This window comes from Athalia rosae, chromosome 2, assembly GCF_917208135.1.
Source record: "Athalia rosae chromosome 2, iyAthRosa1.1, whole genome shotgun sequence".
Classification (NCBI taxonomy): Eukaryota; Metazoa; Arthropoda; class Insecta; order Hymenoptera; family Athaliidae; genus Athalia; species Athalia rosae.
Window position 1 is genome coordinate 3,780,128 of NC_064027.1, and position 24,150 is coordinate 3,804,277.

Sequence of the window (24,150 nt, forward strand, 5' to 3'; positions counted from 1 at the left end):
GTCGAAAACATAATCATCAAACTAAGCTTGTTACTTTACAGGAACTGTAATTGATGAAATGGCAGCAACGGACGGCGATAGCGGCGTTAATGCGGAATTGGTTTACAGAATCCAGAAAGGTGCATTCGATGATTTTACAATCAATAATTCAACTGGAGTTGTCACTGTTTCGAAAAAACTCGATTTCGACGAGAGAAATACTTATCACATTGAAATTATTGCTCTGGACAAAGGTGATTATTGTAATATCTTGAAATAATATATCAAAAGCAGGCGAATCAAGACAATAACAAGTTATATGTATTTGAATATTATATTTTCGTAGGTACACCGAGTTTAACTGGTACAACTACTTTGATGGTCAACGTTGAAAACAGCAACGACAAGCCACCATACTTTACCCCAGAAACTCAAAGAGCGGAAGTAACGGAAGACACAGCAGTAGGGACTGTTTTCGCAACTCTTAAGGCTCATGATCCCGACAGTGGAGATGGAGATGCTTTAAACTTCGCTGTCTCTGAACCCATTACAGCCATCGATAGAAACGGCCAGCAAGTCCTCGATAACACGACTTTCAGGGTATATCCAGTTAAAAGATCTAAACGATTTTCATACACCCGTATGCAATGCAATATAATGACCGTAACTTCCAATTTCAGGAGTTTTTTGCCGTCGATAGAAAAACTGGGCAGGTTTCAGTAGTCAGGCCACTAGATCGAGATATTGCAGCTACTGTTAGTTTAACAGTCGTTGTGACGGATACAACAGCACCTACTCTACAACAAGGCAAAGGTAAATTATGATTGAATCAAACAATTTATATTCCCAGCCGGTTTCTTAACAAACGAAAAAAAAATCTTCATTATTTTCCAGGCACTCTGGTGATCACAATTATTGACGTCAATCATTTGGCTCCGGAATTCCCAAAGCCTTGGACTAAGGCAAACCCCCAATATAGCATTGAAATGCAGGAGGAACAGCCAACTGGCTCAGTTGTTGGAGCATTTACAGCAACAGATGCTGACAGCAACATCGCAGGATACGCTATTGAACCGCCAAGTCCTTATTTCACCATAAACAACATTACCGGTGTGTATCTTGTTAAAATAATCAATAAACTTGCAACTACCAGGAATTTAGAGTCAACCGTTGTTCATATTTCTGCCGTATTATCAGTTTTTAAACTTGATCATTTATTGCAGGCATAGTTCGGACAACGCAAGTAATTGACTACGAGGAAACGAAGCAATTGAACTTCACAGTCGTGGCTTACGATTCTGGTGTACCCCAGCTCTCTACGTCCGCCAAAATAATTGTAACGATAATAAATGTCAATGATCAAGATCCCAAATTTGAAAAAGAAGCTTACAGTGCTTCTATCAAGGAAAATTCTCCTCCAGGTACTCACGTTACAGTAGTCAAAGCAACTGATGGCGATGAAGGATTATACGGGCAGGTCAGCTACAGTTTAGTCGGCGATCACGCTGCAGATTTTAATATTGGTAAGTCAAAAATCAAGTTTGTCAGTATGATAGTCTGGGAAACTAATGAGATGCAGTGAAAAAAAAGTTGACGAATAATTTGTGTACTTTTTTGGATAATGATTACGTTTGATGTGTACATAGGTCATGAAACTGGTGAAATTACTGTGGGTAGTGCCACAGTTCTAGATCGTGAGATGACACCAGAAGTGACTATTAGAGTGATGGCTAGTGATGGTGCACCCGTAAATACTAGGAGAACTGCATCCGTTCCCGTACACATCAAGCTTCTGGATGTGAATGATAACCGGCCGATATTTTCACAACACGCATACAGAGCATCCGTGGCAGAAAATCTACCGGTCAACCCCCCCGCTCCGATTCTACAGGTATTAATCAGAGTCCTCTCCAAAAGCTAGTGCAATACTTCAGATGAAAGATGCTAACAATTTTGTCATAGGTCAGAGCAGCAGACCCAGATGAAGGAGAAAAAGGAGAAGTCTATTATACTATAATAGCTGGGAATGAGAACAATTCTTTCGTCCTCAATCCAGAAACTGGGATCTTGTATCCGGCAGCCGCGTTGTTGGGAAGAGCAGGATCTTACAGGATCAAAGTGGAGGCTAGAGACGGAGCTGGCCGTGGACCACATAGCGATCGTTGCTACATCGATGTCAGAGTGATTCCAGTGAATCAACACAAACCAGAATTTATCATGCCCGAATTACCAAATGCTACTGTCGAGGTGCCAGAAGTATGTTCAACATTTTTAGACCTGCATCTGTTTTAATATTTGTAAAATTTGAATTTAACGAAGCTCACCCAATAGCTTCAAAAAACTTGTGGATCATAAATACTGTGGGGCCTTTGATTTTAATCATGTTTCAAATCACTCCAGAACGCAGGTGTGCCAAATTATCTAGTTATGACGGTAAAGGCATCCGATAGAGATCCCGGAGAGAATGGAAGGGTCGGTTATCATTTAAAAGTTGGAAACAAAAACGTACAAGAGACTGAAGAATTTGCCATTGATCAAGAAACCGGAGAATTAAGAGCGAAAATCATTTTGGATCGAGAGATCAAGAATAAATTTGAGGTAAGCCAGGTTCCATGTTAAATATCTTTTTCTCATTTACATTGCAATAAGCTGCATACGACAATTGGCAAACTTTTTTATTGATTTTCATAATTCCCTGCTTTGAAATTTCAGCTTGTACTCGTAGCAGCGGATCATGGTAGCCCAACAACATACGAAACCCTACGTCTTCTGACCGTATTATTGGTTGATACAAACGATAATGTCCCAGAATTTTCTGATGAGAATAATTACAAGTTCCATGTAATGGAAAATCGTCCAAAAGATTATCTAATCGGAAAAGTAGTAGCTGATGATAAAGATGAAGGAAGGCATGCCAGAGTTTATTATTACATCTTATCAGGTAAGAATCATGTTCATCCTACGTAAAATGACAGATTAATTTATCAGTATTGAGTGAAGAACTTTTTTCAAAACCGAAGTGATGCTTGTTTTAAAGGAAATGAAGACAACGCTTTTTACATGGATAAATCTGACGGTAGCATCTATTCAAACAAATCGTTCGATCGGGAAAAGAGAGATACCTATGTACTGTCAATTCTTGCTGCAAATGATCCGGACATATATGCTGGGCCACATGAAGCTGCCCATTTAATGACACATCCTGCGTACGGCCACGTTAACGTGACAATAAACATTCTTGACGAAAATGATAATCCTCCCGTATTTGAAAGAGAAAACTATTATTCTGGCATCAACACAATGGCCAATATAAATGACTTCGTCGCAAAAGTAACAGCTTCAGACCCTGACTTGGGAGAAAATGGAACCTTGTTTTATTACATTGCAAGTGCAAACCTGTACAAATTTGGCTCAGAAAAACCGAGCGGATCAATTGTGCCAAGTCCTTTCAATGTAACGCAAGATGGAAAGGTAGTTACAAGCGGGTACATGGCCGAATATAATCAAGATAGATTTATTGTTGAAGTCATAGCGAAAGAAACTACTGCACCAGAAAGATATGCACGAACTCGAGTTCACGTGAGTAATCCTTTACAACGCTGAAGATTCGATGTCGAGTTTTATCCTTATGAGTCTTTCATTTGAAATTAGGTATGGGTATTTGAACCAGCGCAGCTTATTCGGGTGATTCTTTCAAGACCCCCTGAGGAAGTTAATCGGGAAAAAGACGAGATTGTAGCCCAATTATCAAATGCGACCCAAAGCAGAGTCGTTGTCGATGATATTAAATATCACGTTGATGCTTCTGGACATATCCGCAGAGAATGGTGAGAAAATTGAACTTTTTTTTAATATTCTAAAGATCTAAACTTGTAACCTGATGTTTTTCAGGTGTGATATGTACTTGCATGTAGTAGATACATCGCAAGGCATAGCTGCTATCCCAGATGTTTTGAAAGTCATCGATGCTAAGTATGATTCACTACAAGAATACTACGCTGGTTTTGCAATTGAAAATGTTGTGGTAAGTTGGTTCAATCTATGAATATTTTTTCAATATGATCTCAAAAAAAAGCATATCCACTTATTTAAATGGGGTCTGACTTATAATTCTAGCCTGCTTACGTCGGAATACAGGAAGAGCCATTTGATCCAGCGCTAGCTGCTCTGATCGCTCTATTAGTCGTTCTTGTGGTTGGGGCTGTTACCGTCATTGTTGTATGCTGCTGTCTGAGGCACTGGTGTGTATACTAATCATAATATAAGCTCCCAGAATTGAAGTCTCAATGGTATTGTTAACTCAATTATCTCAGTAGAACTTTGTCAAACTCAATATTCTAAAGTGGTATCCTCACTAGTTGATTACGAGTCTCTTCATCAATCTTCTTCTAATTCTAGGGTGATAAGCGTACCTAATGACCTACGTAAAAAGGATGCTTTAATCAAAAAGCAAATCATCGATGAACTGAATACTACTGAGAACCCATTATGGATTGAACAGTGAGCGCCTTTGTTTAGAATTTCAATGCCTGATTTATAAAAATACGAAATTACTTGTAACAACTATTTATTTCTAATATCACAGAAAGCTCAAACTCTATGAAGAACAGGAACTGACAATGCAAGTGTTCAGTGAACCAGAGGGTGGTTTAGGCACAGAAAGGCGGGGCAGTGGAGTCAGCACGGGAATGGGAGACATGTCCCAAGATAATACCTATGCAACAATCCAACATCCATTGCCACCTAACAGGCATCGACCCACTACACCAGACTATACAACTCTACCTGGTAATCACAATGTGAGTGAATTTGCATTTATATGATTCAGTGAAATTATTTAAAATTGAAAATTCATGAGATAAAAGTTTCCACTACCTGTGTAATTTGAATATAATTTTACAGTTATATGAATCAGCAATGGGATTCCAAGGTTCTACATTTCAACCAACACCAACTCCTCAACTAACGTTAGATCGTGACGGTCAACCACAGTTTGTATCAGGACTCATGTAAACTCAAATATTCACTACAACAACCCTTCCCATCCTTCTCCATCCAATGTAAGAATCTGATTGAGTTTCAATATTACATGCGTTTCAGGTACATAATTTTGACAATAACTGGGTATTAATACCATGTATTTACATATAAGAATTGTGTAAACAAGGCAGCAGCTGTAATCTTTTGAAAATGTCTTCTGTCAACCGTATTTATGATGGCAGCAATCTTCGAAGTAAAAAGACAGAGATAGTTCGATATCATTGTATGTGATATTGAATTCGGCAATATTTCTCATAGTATGAAAACTTTTCATTTGAAATTATGTACTTTCAGAATCTAGATTTACATTGCAGTCATCCAACTTTTGTGTTCCATTTGTATAAGCCTCTTCAAAGTTTACACGATGTAGTTGGAAATTGCATAAAATATCGAAACTTCTCAGACAGTCGTATAAAACGTAAGATATATTAATGGGTGAACATTAAATATAGCCGGTGTGTGGATGTATATATGTGTGTTGCCAACCTGGGGTCCGATCTACTTCGACTTAATAATAAAATAATAGGGAGCTACTGTGAAATAGCTGGTTGACTGAAGCTTGGCACGACAGATATATGTATATAATTCAGTGTGTAGATTCCGTCTGGCCCAATTTTTAATGTTACACCACAAGTTTTTGTTTCTATTCAAATTCAGTAAAGTAACTGTACCTTGTTGCGATCGTGGCTGTGTTATTCAAAGTCGATAGCTCGACAATGGTATAATAATTTAAGTACCTAATTATTTATTCATACTATTAAATTACAATTAGCCAAAAGAGTTGGAATTACGCACATAATTCGCGCGTCTACACCATGATTATCAAAAAACAGCTATCATGACAGAAGGCACTTTAATGATTTGCAAAATCTCAAATACGTATTACCAACAAAGCATATGATAGCAAAAAAAGTTTAATTCCGATATTTTTTAAAATTTTGAGCTATCAACTAAGAAAGGTTGTCTTCTGTTGAAATTTGGCTTTGTGGTACCTAGAATCAGTAGTCTTTACAGAAAGGCTTAGCCTAACAAGCAATTCCACTTTGCGTCCATTAATTTAAAAACACTTAACACTGCCCAATTGATTTCCTGCATGAATATAAGGCAGTTAAGCTTCTCCTTAAAAATATTTTATAATGTTATAAAATAATTATTGTGTGATCACTTGAAGGAAAGTTGCATGATTAATCACATTCCAGTATTATAATATTTTGATCGCAATGAGGTTCATTTATAATTTTTACGTCTTGTAATCGAGTGAATGATGGGCAATAGACGGACATAGTCATATCATATTTAAACGGAACGAGAAATCATTTGTAATAATATGTAAAGCTTACAGCTACGTTACGAAGTTCCACAAAAATAAGGACGATAATGTCAAGCCAATTTTTTACGTTTAACATATTTTATATAGTATGATTGTTTCGTGGGGCAAAATATTCTATAAGCTTTATTACTTGTTACATACTTTTCAAATGTATCTCATACTCGAAGAAAAAAAACTCAAATCTCATAAGTTATTACCAAGAATGTTTATTACAATAATATTAAGCTATTATTGATTATAATATTGTTAGAACGTTATGATTATTCTAGTTAGTCAGGTACTATCTGTTTATCGATCGTAAACTGATTGTAATATTGTAACATATTTTACGTAAGTGATTAATAAGAAATATTCGTACTTGTAAGATATGGTTACCTTTATCCCCTTCTATGAGTGTTTCTACATCCAAAAATAGTATAGAAAATAGGAGGATAAAGTTTTTGGTACAAAAAAAACTTACGCAATGATATAATATCGTACAGTAAGTATTTCAATTCTTATCACAAATTAATTTTCAACCATAGAATCTACCATACTCACTTCGCTATTTTGATTTAGATCATTTCCAGTGTTCGAACCGGAACAACTACCCTCGGCAACGCAGCTGTCAAGACCCTGACTAAGATTTTCAATAGTATTCAATAATTCACAAGTCGCTGTGATTAAACTTGGTTGGCTAGCATTAACGGATTTTTTAATTATTTTACACCGGTTTGAACCAGTGACTTTTTTTGGCTTAGGTGTATATTGTAACATTTCAATCAGAGCTTCTGGGCGGTCTGCCCATAATTCATGACCACCTTTAGTAGGATATTGTTTTGTTGCATCACAGATAAGGCACTTCCATCTTACCATTTTGGTGGGTTTCGAAACCAAACGTACTTTGGCTGTTACTCCCGGTATTAAAGGAGACAGACAACATTTGCAAACTGATCTTTTGACATCTGGGTCCCTAAATATTCAATTGAGGCTCAGGTTTTTATGTATCTATTATAAAACCACGTTTGAGTCGAATCAAACTATTGGAAGCAACCCAAATTTTACTTACATTCGTAGAACAGACTTTTGAGCGCATTTCATCATAACATAACCATAGTACGAAGCAGCTATTGGATTCTTTGCTCCTATTGCCATCAGGTGACTTGCCTAGAATATAAATAAAATGGTCTCAATAAAGAACTAGATTCCAAAAATCTCGATAAATATTGATGTGCGAACAAAATATACCTGATACAAATAATTCATTCGCTCCAATACGTCTTTTTCTTTGCGTCCTTTCATGTTAAAAGCCATTCAATGTTCTCCGACATGAAGGTTAGATTCGAATATGTTGACTGGTTCTCCTGTACGTACGTGATACATCAATGCTTTGCACAATGTACTGCTTCGTCTTCATCAAAGAAAATTTAGTCTTCATCTACCTGCTCGGTGAATCCGAAATTGGACTCGACAGTCTTTAATATAAATATGAGAGTCGACTACTGTCCAATGTCACAGACATAACTGACAACACTTCGCGCGCACAATATCTTCATTCTTGAGTTACCATAGAAACGTATGCTTGATCACTGCACAAGCCCTGATAGGCTCGTACAAATCATGGATTGTTGTTTCAATTGTTGTTGATTATTAGCAATAGATTGCGCAATCTCGTCAATTAAATTCAAATAGTAACAAACAACAGTTACCAGTTACCACCATCTATCGCACAGTAATGAATACACATCATATCAACGATATGACTAGAACGACGCGCATGCGGGTGATATCCTTGACGTTGCGTATTACGTAGCCAGATATACATATGCTGTTGCTGGCTGTTATCGGCGCACAAGACCTCGTCCGCAAGGCCAACGAAATTGACCTCGACATCGAGAAATTGAGAGCTGTCCTCGACGGAGGCCGCGGCCAAGGCCTGACCGTGAAACTCATAGAGTCCTTGGGCGCCCCGATGTCAAGTGAAGTCCAAGGTACTCATTTAATCTGTCCTTGGCTCGAATGCGTCTGTGTTGATACTCGCTATAGCCACCTATAGCATGCTCTCGCCACAGCTCGTATGATGGATAAATATTTGTACATTCCAAACGGTTTATCGAATCTCGTTCATTCGAGTAAGCCCCTTATCCCCGTATACCTGAGTATGTCATCCTAATATTATAGAGAAATTATCTGAATGACCTGTACTCAGCGATGTGATCTTAATAGAAGTGCAGGATTTGCAAATCTGATTCGTTTGCTTTAACCATTTCATTAGCTCGGGAATTATCAAAAGAGTGTAATTTTTACGGAGTCTCAAGTTGTATCGACAATTTTTGATGTGATCGACGATCTTTCACTCATTGCGATCTACACTGGTAGGTCAGTGCATCTCCGTATTTGAATCACGCGCTGCGCATGTTTTATCTCGCGTCTGTGTCAATAGGTGGCTTGTGAAAGACGTTTTTCTCGCAGAACAATCACAATTCCGAGAGTATTTTAATGGGCAAAGTAGAGCCAGCGATCATATCCACGGCGGGAACCCAACGTGACGGAGTTGACGCTCCTGTCGCCCAACCTAACCTAGGTGAACTTGGGAGGGGGTTTTTGCTACCTTTTTGCCCCAAAAACAATAAAGGTTTGCGTTCCCGCCATAATCAAATCAAAGAAATATTTCGCCTTTCACAGCACCTGTGCGTGCTAAAGGTATTAGGTCGTATGTGCTCAATATACGACCTTGTATTGCGTCGCGTCGCGTGTAAAGGTAGAGCACATACGACCATAGATACCATTAGTCACGCGATAATATTCCAATCAGTTCACGATTCAACTCATCATGGGTATCTACCTTCGCGAGATTATTGTGTGATCTATGCGATTGGTAATATTCTACGATCCAAATATACGCATGTTCAGATCATCCACGGAGGAATATATTCATGTAGGTATCTTCGAAGATCTATGTGACAAAGGTCCTGGAACATAGGGCTCGTCGAAGCAACATGAGGAGAACTCGTTTCTCCTGTAAACTACGAAGTGTGAAACAAACCACCTATGTTTACACGTTAATTTTGATCAAATAAAGATTTTTCAAATATCTCTACCGACGTTGTACAAATACCTTCACCTCTCACTTCGTATCATAATTCAAAAACATCTCTTGTTCGATACAGGAGAAGAAATTTCGCAGCGGTTCCAAAACTGATTTAGAAAAAGGCTTCTTCATCTTTTGATGCTCATTGCGGAAGTAATATTCGATACAGGTATTCTTCTGTATCGTAATTTTTCGGAAGAATGTGCATGCCTCGTTGTCAGTCACACTTATCACCTGGTTGAAATAATCAACACAAAATGAAAACTGCTAATTATGAACAAATTGACCCGTATACATTGTTACACCTGTACATCGTATACCTATGTTGTTTGAGGCAAACATTAGATTTCGTCTGGCAATGTATTTGAAACCGGACAATTTCCAAGTTCCTCGTTGGCGTAGTGTAATAAATAAACACCTGTAACGAGAGTCTAGGAAGAGCTGTGTGATCAGATTGGCTCACAAGGAATAATCAGCAGGTAGACGTGAAGGGAAGAGTGTCATCCTCGGGCTCTTCGCTTCCCCACTGCAATCTCACCGCGTTCATCAGGCTAAAACCATCTCCGTGTTCCTCAGTAAAAGCTCAGAATTCGAGGAAGATCGGCACAGACGGCATCATGCACTTGGTGAGTACGAAACACTCATCCTGAAAATAATAATTCGTACAACATTTTCAACCTATCGCTAAACAATTGTCTTCGCCGTAGTCAATCTCGGAATTTGTTAGGGCTAACAAGATTATCTTTTAAGTACATACGATGGTGCAGGTTGGTGTGAAGTGACAGTGCAGCGAGGAACAAGGATTTATAAAATATTTCTTAATTTTTTAACATAATTTGACTCGTAGAATTTTTATGAAAAATCCGGTCAACGCACGAGATGTCAAACATGTTTCACGCTTACGGGCATTCTGGTCTAATTAAAAAAAAAAAAAATGCACTTGTAAGCAGCTAAAAAGATCATCGGCAGTTGTGGATCTTCGGTCAGTAATAAATTTACAGGCGCTGTGAAAGAAATGAACGACCTGACTTCGTTCGTCCGTGAACTTTTCATTAGCTATAATTCTCGTATTCAGCTCGGAATTGATTTAGTCACGGTAAGATGTGAACAATTTTTTAGGGTTGCGAGTTACTTTCATAATCCCGACAGGTTTAATTAAAAGAGGATTCAGTGGTTTCGTTTTTAGCTGACATTAAACTACCGTTCCGAATCAATCTCTGGGAAGTGTTACAGCGGAAAAAAAAACAAAGTCACTGTCAATAGGTCAAGTCTCTGTATTATTCGCGATTGCAAATTCATGCATAGATTTTCAACTGTATCAAATTCGTGAACGGTATAGCGAAGAGAAACCGGTCCCGGATCGATGAGAGTTTGGGTTAATTGTATGTTGGCAACTTCCTAAATAAAGTTTCCTCCTCAAATTAAAGTCTACAGTTTGATGCCGCACGATACAAAACTCATCGAGTTATGAGACCGGAAAAAGGGCAGCGAAGGCTACATTCAAAATTCATACCGATGGTATTTGAAATCATAACTCCCCGGTGTAAACCGCGCGCACTAACGGAGATCGGAGAGATTCGTAGATTTTCACTTTGGATAGCAGCTAACCCAACGGAGTTGTTAATATTTATAGAAAATATTAAACGCACACGCGTAAAACTTGCGGGTAACGTACGGAGTCGTCGGTCGAACACGGTTGTTTTAGGTGCTGGGAACTCGTTGGTTCATGTAAGGATATAACGTATAGAGTAGCTGGTAGGTACGCGGAACTTTTTACACGACATCTGCCGAGTGGGTTTTAATTACGAGAGTGTGTGTGTTGTATGGATGGAAAAAGAAAGTTGTCCCCTCAAAACGATGATACAGGGTACCCGTAATACCACTATATACATTTATTTTCACACATTTTTCATTCCACATTTTCCGCTCAATCGCTATTCGATCTCTTCGATTTCAGTTTGTCCGAAATATTTCCTGAAATTCAAAAGTCGCCCTCGCTTGTAATTTCATCCCCTGCTTTTTTATCGGCTAGTTATTCCGAGCTATCGCATCTACTAACACCTTGTTACGCTAACTGACTTACGGCGAGTTAGTTTTTTTTTTTTTGTTAGTCTTTTTTTCATCCGAGCCGTTGATTGTCGTATAAAAGTGACACTAATCCGCGCAGACGATCCCTTGATACCACGAGTTTTTTTTTTCTTCGTTCTTTCGATCTCACATGGGAAATAGTTTATTGCGGCACTGCAATAGAATCTCAGCTGCACGAGTATAACAACATCGAATAAGACGAAGCTCGTTGCCTCCTTGGATTCAAATAAGGAAAAAGACTAGAATTTCGTAGACTGCAACGGTATTGCAACAGATATCGCATTGTACACCGTTACACATAACTTACCAACATAGCGTTTGATTAGCTATTGTCTCATACAGAGGCATTATAATTCCGCTTGAATATTTTCGCAAGTTTCGCTTTCTTTTTGATCTAATTTTTGTTATTTTCTTTCGTTTTTTTTCTCTCTCTCTTTTTTTCTATCCTACCAAGGAGCCGTAGAAGCACTTTCGATGCTCGTCACGTTTCTGTTACAAGGAGATAATGACATACATATATACATAAAAAATTTCAAAGATCTGCAGACGTTTCGAGTCGCATAACGCGTTACGATTTCTTGTAAAACTTCATACGCTGCAAGTATACGTGTAAGATTTCATTTCGTGAAACGTGTACACAGGTATAGGAATCTTATGACGTACAAATGTAACCGTTATGCCTCGGGCGAGAAATCTGGGTGTGGGGGGTCTTCGTGAATTGTGGACCGTCATACCGTGAAGAATAAAGGAGAAAGAAAAAAAAAAAAACGGGTGAAATTAATCGCAGCCTTATATGTCCTCGTGAATCACAGTTTAATGGGAATGACGATTGGACGGAAGCAAACTAGAATTCTCAGATACACTGGGGTTCGATATACTGACCGCTGAAGGCATTAGACCAGATGACTCGTTCCGAACGTCCCGATCAAATGCATGAGATTTTCAGAAACGGTGCATTTTGTAGTAAAAAAATAGTGTCAAAATTTTTTGGACGCGTCTCTGGATGCCATAAAATTTTTTGTAAAAAGCTAATTTTTCGCGTACGTTTGAATAAGTTGGCGAAATATTTGACCGTAGCGTAAAAAATGGGTCATCCTGTACAAGACATTGAGATATGGAATGAACGAGGAGTATGAATATGGGAGTGGCGGTTCAACCGCGTCTTCACTTTCCCCATCGTGGTATGTATCGGCGGTAAAAGAAGAGGGGAGGGATCTAGGTAGATTTTTTAGAGTCAAAGTTCGCGCGTCGTATTTTGGTATAAAAATTTATTTTGTTCGCCGGATTCGCAAAGGTCAATAAAATCCCTCGTTGCTCAATTCGATGCAAAAATAGAAACAATACAGTGAAAAAATATAGCGGTAAAAATTTCGGTGGTGATGCAGCCCGCGTTCGACGCCGTGCAGTATACCTGAATATTCGTGTCGTTACGTGTCATTACGCAAAATTAATATTTTCTACATAAAGTCACGAAACTCTACACCGCGGTCAAGGTATCTGATTTGAGTACGTCGGTTTACCAACATCATTGTTAACTCGAATGCCAATTTGTGATTTTTTTTTTTTTTTTTTTTTTCCCCCGACATTTTACAACCTCATATTTCCGTTATTCGTATGCGGGAAATTCTTCCGCGTCTTGCCGCCGAGGCTCGAATACGAGACAAGTATACGTGAATGAATAATAATATACATCATAATTGATTCATGCATAGGCAAATGTGTTGGTAACGTTCGTTGAACATTATTAACACATTACGCGTTGCACGGTGCATCGGTCCTTTGCGGGCTAACTTCCGAACACAAGCTGGGGGCTCATCTCTTGCATGGCTTTCTCTGAAGCATCATGAGAACTCCATGCGCGACGCGTTGCGAAGCTACCTGTAGCGAGTACACACGCGTATAGATATCTTCTGCGGTACAACGAGCCGGTAGTATAAAACTGCAATAATTATTCAACAAAGCAGTTGAATCGTACATATGCATCTCACATGTACGGAGGTGATTTCCTCAGCGACTCGCATAATACGTATACGTTCAAATTATATATTCGTGAATTATTTTGCACCGTATAAGTGAATATCCATAATATAATGAACTCCACGCGGCACGAGCGCTAATGACTAAAATCCAGCACCGCGTAATGCAACTTTGCACCGCGATCGGTTGGCTTTATCTTTTACACTATTAAGCTCCTAGATCAGAATGTAACGTACACACAGGCATCGGCATTATATACCCATCGTGAATACACGAGACAAACAAACGCTTACATGGATCATTTACTCAATTGTACGTAGGTACGGTATGCATATATATATACAGGTATATGTGTATGCACGAATGTATGACTTACACGCTTGAAAAAACCAAGTCTACTTTCACCCGGCAGCTGCCGTTGGAACAGTAAGCTTGCAGGAGTCCCGCGCATAGGTTCGTCTCGATGTCTTCGATACACGATGCTCGTAAAATCGTGTGTACGTAAAATGTATGCGGACGTACCTACTTACGTGCACCCGTATACGTACAGGGAACCCCGCGAACTTGGATTTGAGCGAGGGTCAGCGGCGGTCATACGTTGTTTTTTTTTCTTTTTCTATCTTTCTTTTTATCCACCGTCAGAGTTTCCGGTTCAGGGAGAAAATTCCAGGCGATAGTTCGACTTCGCTTTTTACAAAGAATTGAATAACATTTACATTCCGAACTTTGTTCGCGTTCTCGCTCTTCGACGCTGAAATCGAACGACTGTACTATAAACTCATTTTTGTTTGACAATTGGAAAGTATGTATGAAGTTGAGCGAGATTTGCACGAGCTCTGTGATATATGTAAAACGACCTATGCTACAGCCACAACCGATCAACCACGTTTCAACTGTAATAAATGCTGAGGCTAAACATCAAGTGGAACTCTTTTTTCCTACCCCCCCGTTATATTATACAGATTACGGTATTATCAAATTAGTTGCGGAAGCTTCTTCCGATTATGGCGTGCATACGTATGTACAGCTGCCGTTGCAGCTGTCATATATATTGCGATAGAAAAGGAAAATTATTAACTATTATTCGTCCGGAAAAAAGTCCTGAATTTATTTACACGGGGTCATATGAATAAAATTCCAATACGCGTTCCCAATTATACACTGTGCGTAGATAACTTGCGTAATATCATACATATTTATTATTCAACGTAACAAGTATAATACCGTCAAGTTTTGTTGAACTTGCCCACAAGATAAAGTATGTATTTAACGGTGACAGAGGGAATTCGATTGCAACAAAATTATACCGTCGAAATTTATCGGTCGTTATAGGTATAGCCATTGATTAGATGTATGATCTACAAGAGATAATCCGAGGGCAACGGACTCTCGACGCATATAGGCTTCGTGTCAGATTAGGACGACGTTGCGCTGTGAGGTTGACTACATAATTTTCATGGGAGTGTCAAGACCGAAGACACATTCCCCAGGAGTCATTATACTACGGTCATTGCGCACTATACACGAGACGCATTGATAATAGTTGCTGTCGGAAATGGGATGTTTATAAACTTGTATCATAATGAATCCAGGACTAAATTATTCCTCTTTTGAACAAGAGCTTGTAAAATTTTCATTCGTCTCTTTTTCGATGAAGAATAATTTAGTTGTTGAATTCAAATGAATTTTCTGATCTTTTGAAACGGGAGCCCAATCAGGTGTGATAGGTATTCGAATTGATTAACTGTCGTGTGAATTGCATTCTTATGTCAAGTAGATTTTCCCATATCAAAGAACAAATTCCTCTCCATAAGCGATAAATATGAAGTCGGGTTAGCTTTACGAGCGAAGGGCTTACCACGATTTCAAAAAAAAAAGGTGCGGATAAGACGTGTCATTACCTCCGCTCGATTAGCATAAATGTAAAGTCACATACAAGTATACGCCCAGCTCTTACTTTATTCTCCGTATTACAAAAAGCACGGCAAACAGAAGTGACACCACGTGCCGAGGCATTGATTTCATACATTTGCATCTCTGTAATGTAAATAGGCAACGAGTTTCGCTAAAATACATATAACATACGCGATGAAGAATACGCGAGTATTTTATACGCTCATATACATCGGCGGAAGCGGTGGCAGATTCACGCAATTTTGTCACATTCCGCGTTTACAGGTATAAGTTCATCATTTATTGCGGGGTATGAGTACATACGTGGGTGTAACGTACGTGATATTTTAAACATTTTATATACTCGCAAAATATCATATGCGGGCGCAGAGGTATATATATAACATAATATATGTGGATGGCATATCACACGGAGAAGCACTTCGTAATCCGTGAGAGAGATCGAGTGAAACGTCTTGCGCCTCGAGCCAATCGCGATATAACAACGACCCGCGGGAGGATCAGACGATGAATTCTTAAAAAGCGCATGCATCGATCCGCATTTCTCATTCATCGTGACAAGGGCGGCGAGGAAAAAACTTTCCAAACTGATTTTATTTCATTTGCACGACGGAATTATGCATAATATATTACGTTGTGTGTAATCATACCGCGTCTACGTACAGGACATACGTTATATACTAAATTTCAATTTCAGCGTCCACGCGCAGTAGAGGAATATCGTTGCACCCCGACGATTGACTTGATGCGATTTGTCAAGTTTATGCTCGACTCGTACGCATGCAGGTATACGATATTCGAAACAACTTTCGAAGTTCAATAAACTTCGCGAAAGTATAAATATAATCAACAGCGGGATCTCGACTGTTTCGACGTTGCGTTACGTACTACAAAATTCAAATTATTTTCTATCCCATGTTTTCATAAATCGGTTAGGGGTTTTATATCGTCTACGTGATTATCCGGCATTTTGCAAAACCTTTTTCGCGGTGACCGCGGCGGGTATAAAATCGCACAGATATATAGTAAGACTCGTTTGCTCCTTCCCGCATATCTCTCTGTGTAATATACGTAGTTAGAACTTTGCGGAGTCTCTCAGCTTTCCCACGAGGTATTATATTAGTATTATATTCCATATTGTATACCGTTATAACCGAGGAATGTGTTAGGCACACAATACGCATACTATACCTGTACGGCGCAGGGTCTAAAATTGTTTTTAAAAGGCGAGGGCCTGGCGCAATATAATAATAAACTAACGGCGTAATGCAGGAATATCATCACTGATGGTTAGACTGTAAGAGATGGATCCGATGCGTAGAGAGTGACAGAAAATATTAAAATTTAATTATACGTATTGTATATGGAGTTAATTAATGGGAAGCGCTAATGACGCGCGGTTCGTATGTACACGTTGACCGTGGGTATGATTTGATTCACGTAAAGTATATTATATCGCACATGTAACATACCTGCGTACATATATCGAAGTGCGCACGGAGCTGGTGAAATGATAAATTTCTCTCATTCCATCATCCACCTATAGGATATCATTTGGCCCTTACATTATTTATTTAAATTTTCATGGCAGATTTACCAAGAGTTCGACGTATTTTTCGAGTGCTTCTGTTAACTGAATTTTTTCGGAAACGAAGATGAAAAATTCAATAGCCAAACGGTGGTCGAACTTCTTTCAAATACACCTTATTTTACTATACGCTACGTTTAGCATATAACTGTACGTAATTGTAATATAAGTAAATTACACTTATAATTAGTGAGTAACTTGAAGTACATAACACTTCACGACTCCAGTATTCAGTACACGTAAACGTGCGTGTAATACCTCCAGCTAAATATGCATGATGCTTATAATAAAATCTACATTTCTATACATTGACGCGAAACCGATCCTCTTGGTATCCACTGTACACAGCCAGTAGACTGTTTGCTTGACACTTTCATCCCGCGTAAGCTGGAGAAATTCTCGCAAAATTACGCGAAAATGGTGCAATGTAGGCATATAGGTGTGCATACGTCGATATACATTTATCGTTGAACCAAAATTTGCGGACTGGGAATCGAGAGCCAAAAAAGAACCACAGGTTACAACCGTTCTCACGAATATAACGATACTATATTTTATCGTCGGTGTAGATTGAAATTACAGGACGTAGGTTGATTGTAAAACTTTAAATTGTTGTATTCAAGTTTATTGCAGGGTTATCCCCTCGACCAAATTTATTATCTGGATCGCGCGCGATTGGATCCAAAGAATATCCTGCTCGGTAACTAAATGTAACCTGTCGAAGGAGACTGAATAGGTATAATAGCCATGGTTTCCAAATCTATAACTTTCGAAAGATAAATGTGTCACGTACGGGTCATAAAATAATATGAATATATTAGATTCTCATATATCGGCGTACGCAGGTCGTCAAACTCAAATTCTGCGGAATCGAAATCTACTACAAAAATGGATTCCAAACATTCGTTACAGTAGTCTCGACGAAAGTTTGAACTTTTCATCGGACACAACTTTTTTCATTCGATGAAAAAGTCTGCAAATCTGTGACTCGACCGCACGATCTTGTTGATCAAACAGAAAAATCTTTCTCCGCTAACATTTATTCATGGTGGACGATGTCTTTTGCAGATCTATACAGTCAATAATCACGTTTCGTTTGCACTTTTCATCCGAAATACATGTCAAGTATTTTTACGGCATGGGAGGGCACGGGCGTTCTTCGCATTTAAAAATAAAAGAAAAATAATAATAATAAATATTGCCACACCATCGGGGCACGCAACTTTCCCACTTTCTTGTCGCATTTTTTGTGTAAATATATAGTCACTGGAATACCGTCGTTTTCCACCCGGGATATGAATCGTCTATACGGTTATGCAAATAGTGGTATACATTATAGCCTTAGGTATGTAACGTATGTACGTCCATTCAATCATTAAAGTTATGCGTACAAAGCGTTTTGTTTACTAAAACTATGAAAGAGTTTTGAGACGGGCTTAGAAAGTTTACGACTAAGCAATCATCGCGGGACTACACCTTTTGAACCCATTACCAAAGGTCGACTTGGTCGTTGTATGAAATCGTGAAAGAAACACCTGAAAAGACGCCTACGCGCGACCCTATAAACGACAAAAAGAAACAATCACTAACCATTTTTAACGTTTGAACGTATCACCGTGGATATTTTTCGATGATTAATGACTGATACTGCTGGAAGAAAAGAAAAAAAAAGATTCGCCTTCGTTGAATAAGACGTAAATGATTAAGATTTTATCTTCTGTATTGTCAGTTGTAGTTGTGGCGGTTTGTTTGAACAGAAAAAATTTCACGGTTGTTAAACCTCTCCGGATGATGTGTGCATGTGTAACTTACGTATACCGGCACATTTACGACGTTCCATTGGTATGTGATAATTCTGTAGCTGAATAAATTCGTTGAAAGAGACCCGAGTTTTCACGTGTAATGGTCCTGGAAAGCTGCGTTCAAATGAACAACGCGATACTACGGCTGCTCACGTGTGGCCGAGCGTGTCGCAATTCCTCGTGAATTAATATACGGGGGGGAAAAAAAAAAAGGAGTATAAGCTCAGGTCTATGTGAACCGAGAAGATAAAGAATTATTACAGCGTGTGGACATGCCCGCGATAGCCCCGAAATATTTGAGACACGCCCGAGGCTAAAAAAGACTTTCTAGCTGACGGACGCATCTTAACATCCTATTAATCTTCAATCTTTAATCAGTATATGTATACCTTTACCGGCGTAATTCACGTTATTCCGTAATATGCTTACTAAATCTTCAATACGCCTTCCGATGGTTTCACTTTCGAGAATTTCGCGTGGACATACGTTATACCTTAGCAGAAAAATCATAAAGTTATGCATCATACGTGACACCTGTAGATGTTTTTTTTTTTTTTGTTATTTTCGCAGCGTTATGCTATACGTCGACTCCGACGATGTATTTTATTCCTATACACGGTGTGGCCACTCGGAATTTATTACTTATAGCCGGTACGCGTAATAGTTACGGGGAAACTCACGGTTATTTTTCACCGACGAACACTCTGTATAACTGATTACTCAAATAACACGCCCACCGGTGTAGAGTGCATAAATGCTCATTAGATCCAACGTTAGTTGACACGAGGAAAGTTTAACGACCGTATGTACACTCTCTCAATTTTTATCTGTGCTAAGGTCACACCTTGTTCAAACGATTTAAAAAAAGAAAAAATTAATATTTATGAATCGAAGTGGTGACGACTAATGATAGGCGGAACTCCGTAAAAAGTATATATGACAAAAAATTTAATTGAGTTGTATTTGATTTTTGTACAGCAATCAGCGATAATCTTGGTCACGGTAGTTGTTGCCGTGGTAACTGCTTCCGCGGAAACCGATGTCCCAATTCCAAATGACGATGCCACAGGACCTCCGGTAAAACTGGATAAGAATCTTCGTCGCGCTCTTCTTAAGGCGCTCGCAGATCTGGAGGCAGAGTCTGCTGAGCAACGAAAAAATAACGAAGAGGAAGACTACAGCGACGAAACAGAACCTGAGGAAAGCGTCGCCACTGCGCTGCCGGAAACTGAGAAAAACGAATCGAATAAAAATTATTCGAGCATCCAAAAAACCACGTTCGCCTTCGACAGTTTTTTGGGAGAGAATGATACACCGAACGAGGAAAAACTTCAAAATTCAACTTTCGTTGAAGTTGATAAGTACAAGTTCTCAGGAGCGACGATACCGACGGGCCTGAATGAAATTTCTCTAACGCACCAGAAATTGAAAGCTCCGCAGGTTCATGATCTGGTTTCTGCTGAGAAAGCTTCCGCGATATACCTCAAGAATCCTTTACTGTCTAACGATGATCCTGGCAAGGATAATCAGGGAACGCGGAGTATCAAGGATGCAGCTTTTTCTGTAAACAGCGTACAGAGTGTATCTTCGAAGCCGGTAACTCAACTGACAGAGAGCTTATCCCGCAGTGCATCGAGTAACATAGCCGCAGCTGGGAACTCTTTGATCGCTCCGAAGCCAACCGCATCCAGTCTGACGATCAAATCTAAATTGCGAACGAACACTTTATCACCAACCCCATCGACTAAGACCGACGAGGATCAGTCTAAAGAAAAGGTTGAAGATACCCAAGATGTGAAGATATTCCAGGCTCCGCTCGTTGCCGCGTTCACGGTCCAACAAGACGAACGAGGTGTGCCAAAGAGCGTCGTTCCAATTTACAGACCAAGCGGTGACGGCCAAGCTCTGACCCTCCAAGAACAACTGGAATTCAAGCAGAAGCAATTGGAACAACAACTCGTCGAACTTCAGAGGCAGCAATTGCAACAGACACAATTTTTGGCGAGACAACAACAACTTTACGAAGAACAACTTCGGTTCAAGCAGCAACAGCAGCAACAGTTGTATTTGAGAGAACAGGCGAGATTGAAACAGCTCGAAGAACAGAGAATTTATCAATTCCGAATACAACAACAGCAACAACAACAACGTCTGCAACAAGCTACCTTCGATCAGAATTCCCTTCTCACATTTCAATCGCCCTTCGACAAACCGCTCGTTCAATTTGAACCAAGTGTCGTTTTGCAACTTCCCAGCGCATCTTCTCCCCCATTGTTCCAAAATAATTACCAGAACCAACTTCGACTCCAACAATTGCAACAGCAGCAGCAGCAGCAGCAACAACAACAGCAACAGCGACAGCAACAACAACAAAGACAACAACAGCAACAACAACAACAACAACAACAGCAACAACAACAACAGCAACAGCAGAGATTACAACAAAGTTTTGGATCTTTTCCAACGGAATTCCAGGGCCCACTTGTCTCCTCTTCGAGATTCAACAGACAGGAGCTTTTCGGATCGACCGGCAACTTCGGTTTCAATGACAACAACAATTTTAATACAAGAGACAACTTCCGAGGTAGCCAATTCAACACAGCTCAGAGAAGCACTCAGAATTCCGGCTTCAATGGTTTCAATCAATTCAGACAGTCCAGACCTCAAACCCCAGCGAGGCAGATCCAACATCTTCTTTATCAGTCAGGAGTTGCATCGGAACTGGGAACCGCCCGAGGAGCTGGAGGGGACGAAGATTTGAATATCGTCTCGAAGGTGCTCGCCCTTAACGTGGGCGCGGTGCCATCGAACGGGCTTCAATTTGGTGCATCTCAAAAAGTGACGAGTTTCACGAAACCACCAAGCGCAGCGTGATCCAAATACGTTGTTCTGCTCTCAGGAACTAATACTCATCGAGTCTGTAAGATTACATATTATTGATGCGGTGAAATTGAGTTCTCTCTACATTTACTGCACAGTCAATGTATCTCTGCATTAATTATTGTTAAAACCGCGGATTCTCGAAAGTTGTCATCAAGTACGATACTCGCGAGAATCCTGTAACAGGATATGCAGAATTTAATATAACGATCATTTAATTTTACCCTCTGACGAATTCAAACTGAAAAAAAATCGACATCAACGAAAAAGAATGAGAGAATTGTAAGCTACTTGAATCCGTTGCCATTTTTTATACGTAGAGTGTTCAGACAGCAACTGAAAGAACAGTAATCGATAAGTTTGTAGTATTTCGTAGTCTTGAGATGAAATTTACGCCACGACCATTGATACTACATAGTACTACACTACAACATATGATATCCTACCATTACATAACTTAAAAAAGTTTGGTCAGCGGAAGAAAAAATTGAAAATTTATTGCATCGGAAGTTTCATCGTGTAAGTTATGTATTTCCAAGGTGTAAGACTTCCCTGGCGTCACTTTGACCGTACTTTAAGGAATATTGAAGTTTTTCAAGTCAAGTATTTCTTGAACCTCAGTACCGAAGGTATTGTGGCTCGAGATCGACATTTTCATTTTATGAGAACGTAAGAATTTATTTGTATCTTTTTTTTCCTAATGTCACAAAAATTTCAAGTCTTATACAATCAAAATAAAAAAATTGTAGTTGAGTTCATGCAACGTATATCAATTTTTTTCGAAATTGTTACTCACATTACTAATATCTTTGCTACGGGTCTATCAATTTATAAACGTATAGTTGATCATGGTTGAACCATGTTAAACTCATCGTTGTACCGACTGACCGTGTGGAAATTCCATCTCCCGGTTGACTGTTGGTCATCTATGAGATTGATTGATAAAATTAAAGATTTGAAGGGTAGGGATATTGGAATGTCAGGCATATTCGGAGGAAAAACGATGCCATCGATGATAAAATACACTTTCGCCTCGCAGGTAATTACGTTAAGAAATACAATGCAAGGTGACTCTCCTGAGACTTCTCGATGTGTAGATAATACACCTCCTCACGTCCTCAATTTCACGTACTATTCGTTTGGCATAGATTTCAGTTAACGATTTCTCTCGACGTACGGTTAACAACGTTAGTTATTTTACCAATAATCATCGTATATCGAATAACCATTCAAAATTTTCAATCAATTATAATCGATAGATGCGGTATAGAAAATTTAGATTCATTTATATGATCCCTGCAGTAGACGTATAGTAATTTTATCATTTTCTGTGAGCAAGTCTGTTGTTGTACTTTAAAAAAATCAATTATCTTTATAGTCTTACCATAGATATATTGAACGTCTTACGTTGTACTTGTAAGTATATAAATACACTGCATATTATATTATTAAGATTCCAAATTAGGATTACAATGTTAAATCGTTAATATAATAAGTTGTAGAAATTCTTGCTTATAATTTATCCGTCAGCTAATACTCTTTCATAACTTTGTATAAATGCCAATAAATATTAAATTACAGAATATTCTAATTTCCTATGGACGGTAGAATAAAAAGTTCGCAATTAATAACATAAAACTGAAACCAAACTGAATCGCTCATCGATGACGTTGGAATGCATTCGCCCCTCTTTTTTATTCTTGTTTTACACACGCATGGATACGTAAGTTGTCCTATTACTGTAAGTCAATTTAAACTGCAGGTATAATGTCAGATTACAGTAAAGTGAACTCAACCGCATCCATCAGGCACGCAATTGATACTCCCATATTCAACTTGCTATTCGAACGATGAAATGCATCAGTTGGAGTCACTCTGAACTTGATGCTGTATGATGTGTCCAATATGTGAAAGTATTGGTGAATGGCATACAAAATCGGTGTATGAGAAAAGAAAGACTGAGGAGCCGCTGCCAAAAAAATATACACCAATGATAAGGGGTAAATTAATTTTCGAGAGAAAGTTGGACCGACTAAATTAATGAACTATTTTAATTCGAACCGTCTCCTTGTCAAATACGTCATTCATTGAAATAAATTACAAGTCACATTCGTGCAACCAATTGCGATAAAAATTGACATCCAGAGAAAATAGAAAATTCAGAATCAATCTTTGATGAATATGTATATCAATAAATCAGACTTAAGTAGTTTTATATTGTTGGAGCTGAAACGATATCAAATTAACTTTGTCGAAAAATAATACCTTTCCTGATATTATTTTGAGTTTATAGTGCGTAACCAAGACTAGGAAATAAAATCGAGATTATTAAAGTTTTTTTCAATTATTATAGGCTGATTGCATTTTCAAAATATCGATTAATATTCTCATTATTTGGTGGGGGATTTTTTGGGCAAAGTTGGAGACAATTACAGGTTTCATACCAACGACTGGTAACTCACATCGACTGTCGGTCGATAGC

General features: G+C 38.8%; 3 protein-coding genes across 3 annotated transcripts in view; 2 read left to right on the forward strand and 1 right to left on the reverse strand.

The window, feature by feature from the left end:
• The window catches only part of LOC105694026 (cadherin-87A), a 151,991-nt gene extending 145,278 nt beyond the window's left edge, over positions 1–6,713 (forward strand). Inside the window, exons 13-28 of the mRNA XM_012414332.3 lie at positions 42–233; positions 326–579; positions 660–792; positions 874–1,089; positions 1,203–1,502; positions 1,626–1,870; positions 1,942–2,235; positions 2,380–2,577; positions 2,692–2,920; positions 3,017–3,558; positions 3,631–3,806; positions 3,871–4,003; positions 4,096–4,220; positions 4,378–4,479; positions 4,565–4,778; positions 4,882–6,713. Of these exons, the coding sequence (XP_012269755.2) occupies positions 42–233; positions 326–579; positions 660–792; positions 874–1,089; positions 1,203–1,502; positions 1,626–1,870; positions 1,942–2,235; positions 2,380–2,577; positions 2,692–2,920; positions 3,017–3,558; positions 3,631–3,806; positions 3,871–4,003; positions 4,096–4,220; positions 4,378–4,479; positions 4,565–4,778; positions 4,882–4,992 (3,464 nt within the window). The 3' untranslated portion in view covers positions 4,993–6,713. The remainder of the gene's footprint in view (positions 1–41; positions 234–325; positions 580–659; positions 793–873; positions 1,090–1,202; positions 1,503–1,625; positions 1,871–1,941; positions 2,236–2,379; positions 2,578–2,691; positions 2,921–3,016; positions 3,559–3,630; positions 3,807–3,870; positions 4,004–4,095; positions 4,221–4,377; positions 4,480–4,564; positions 4,779–4,881) is intronic.
• LOC105694027 (ribonuclease P protein subunit p21) lies at positions 6,536–8,050 on the reverse strand. Its single transcript, XM_048650019.1, has 3 exons — positions 7,577–8,050; positions 7,398–7,495; positions 6,536–7,301 (listed from the first exon to the last, which is right to left on the reverse strand). Exons 1-3 carry the CDS (start codon positions 7,640–7,642, stop codon positions 6,857–6,859), a joined length of 609 nt encoding a protein of 202 aa, XP_048505976.1. The 5' UTR covers positions 7,643–8,050; the 3' UTR covers positions 6,536–6,856.
• Positions 8,051–8,165: 115 nt separating this feature from the next.
• Positions 8,166–23,046, forward strand: LOC105694013 (putative uncharacterized protein DDB_G0288537). The gene is made up of 3 exons (XM_012414306.3): positions 8,166–8,319; positions 9,896–10,045; positions 19,767–23,046. Exons 2-3 carry the CDS (start codon positions 10,037–10,039, stop codon positions 21,660–21,662), a joined length of 1,905 nt encoding a protein of 634 aa, XP_012269729.2. The 5' UTR covers positions 8,166–8,319; positions 9,896–10,036; the 3' UTR covers positions 21,663–23,046.
• The last annotated feature ends 1,104 nt before the right edge of the window (positions 23,047–24,150 follow it).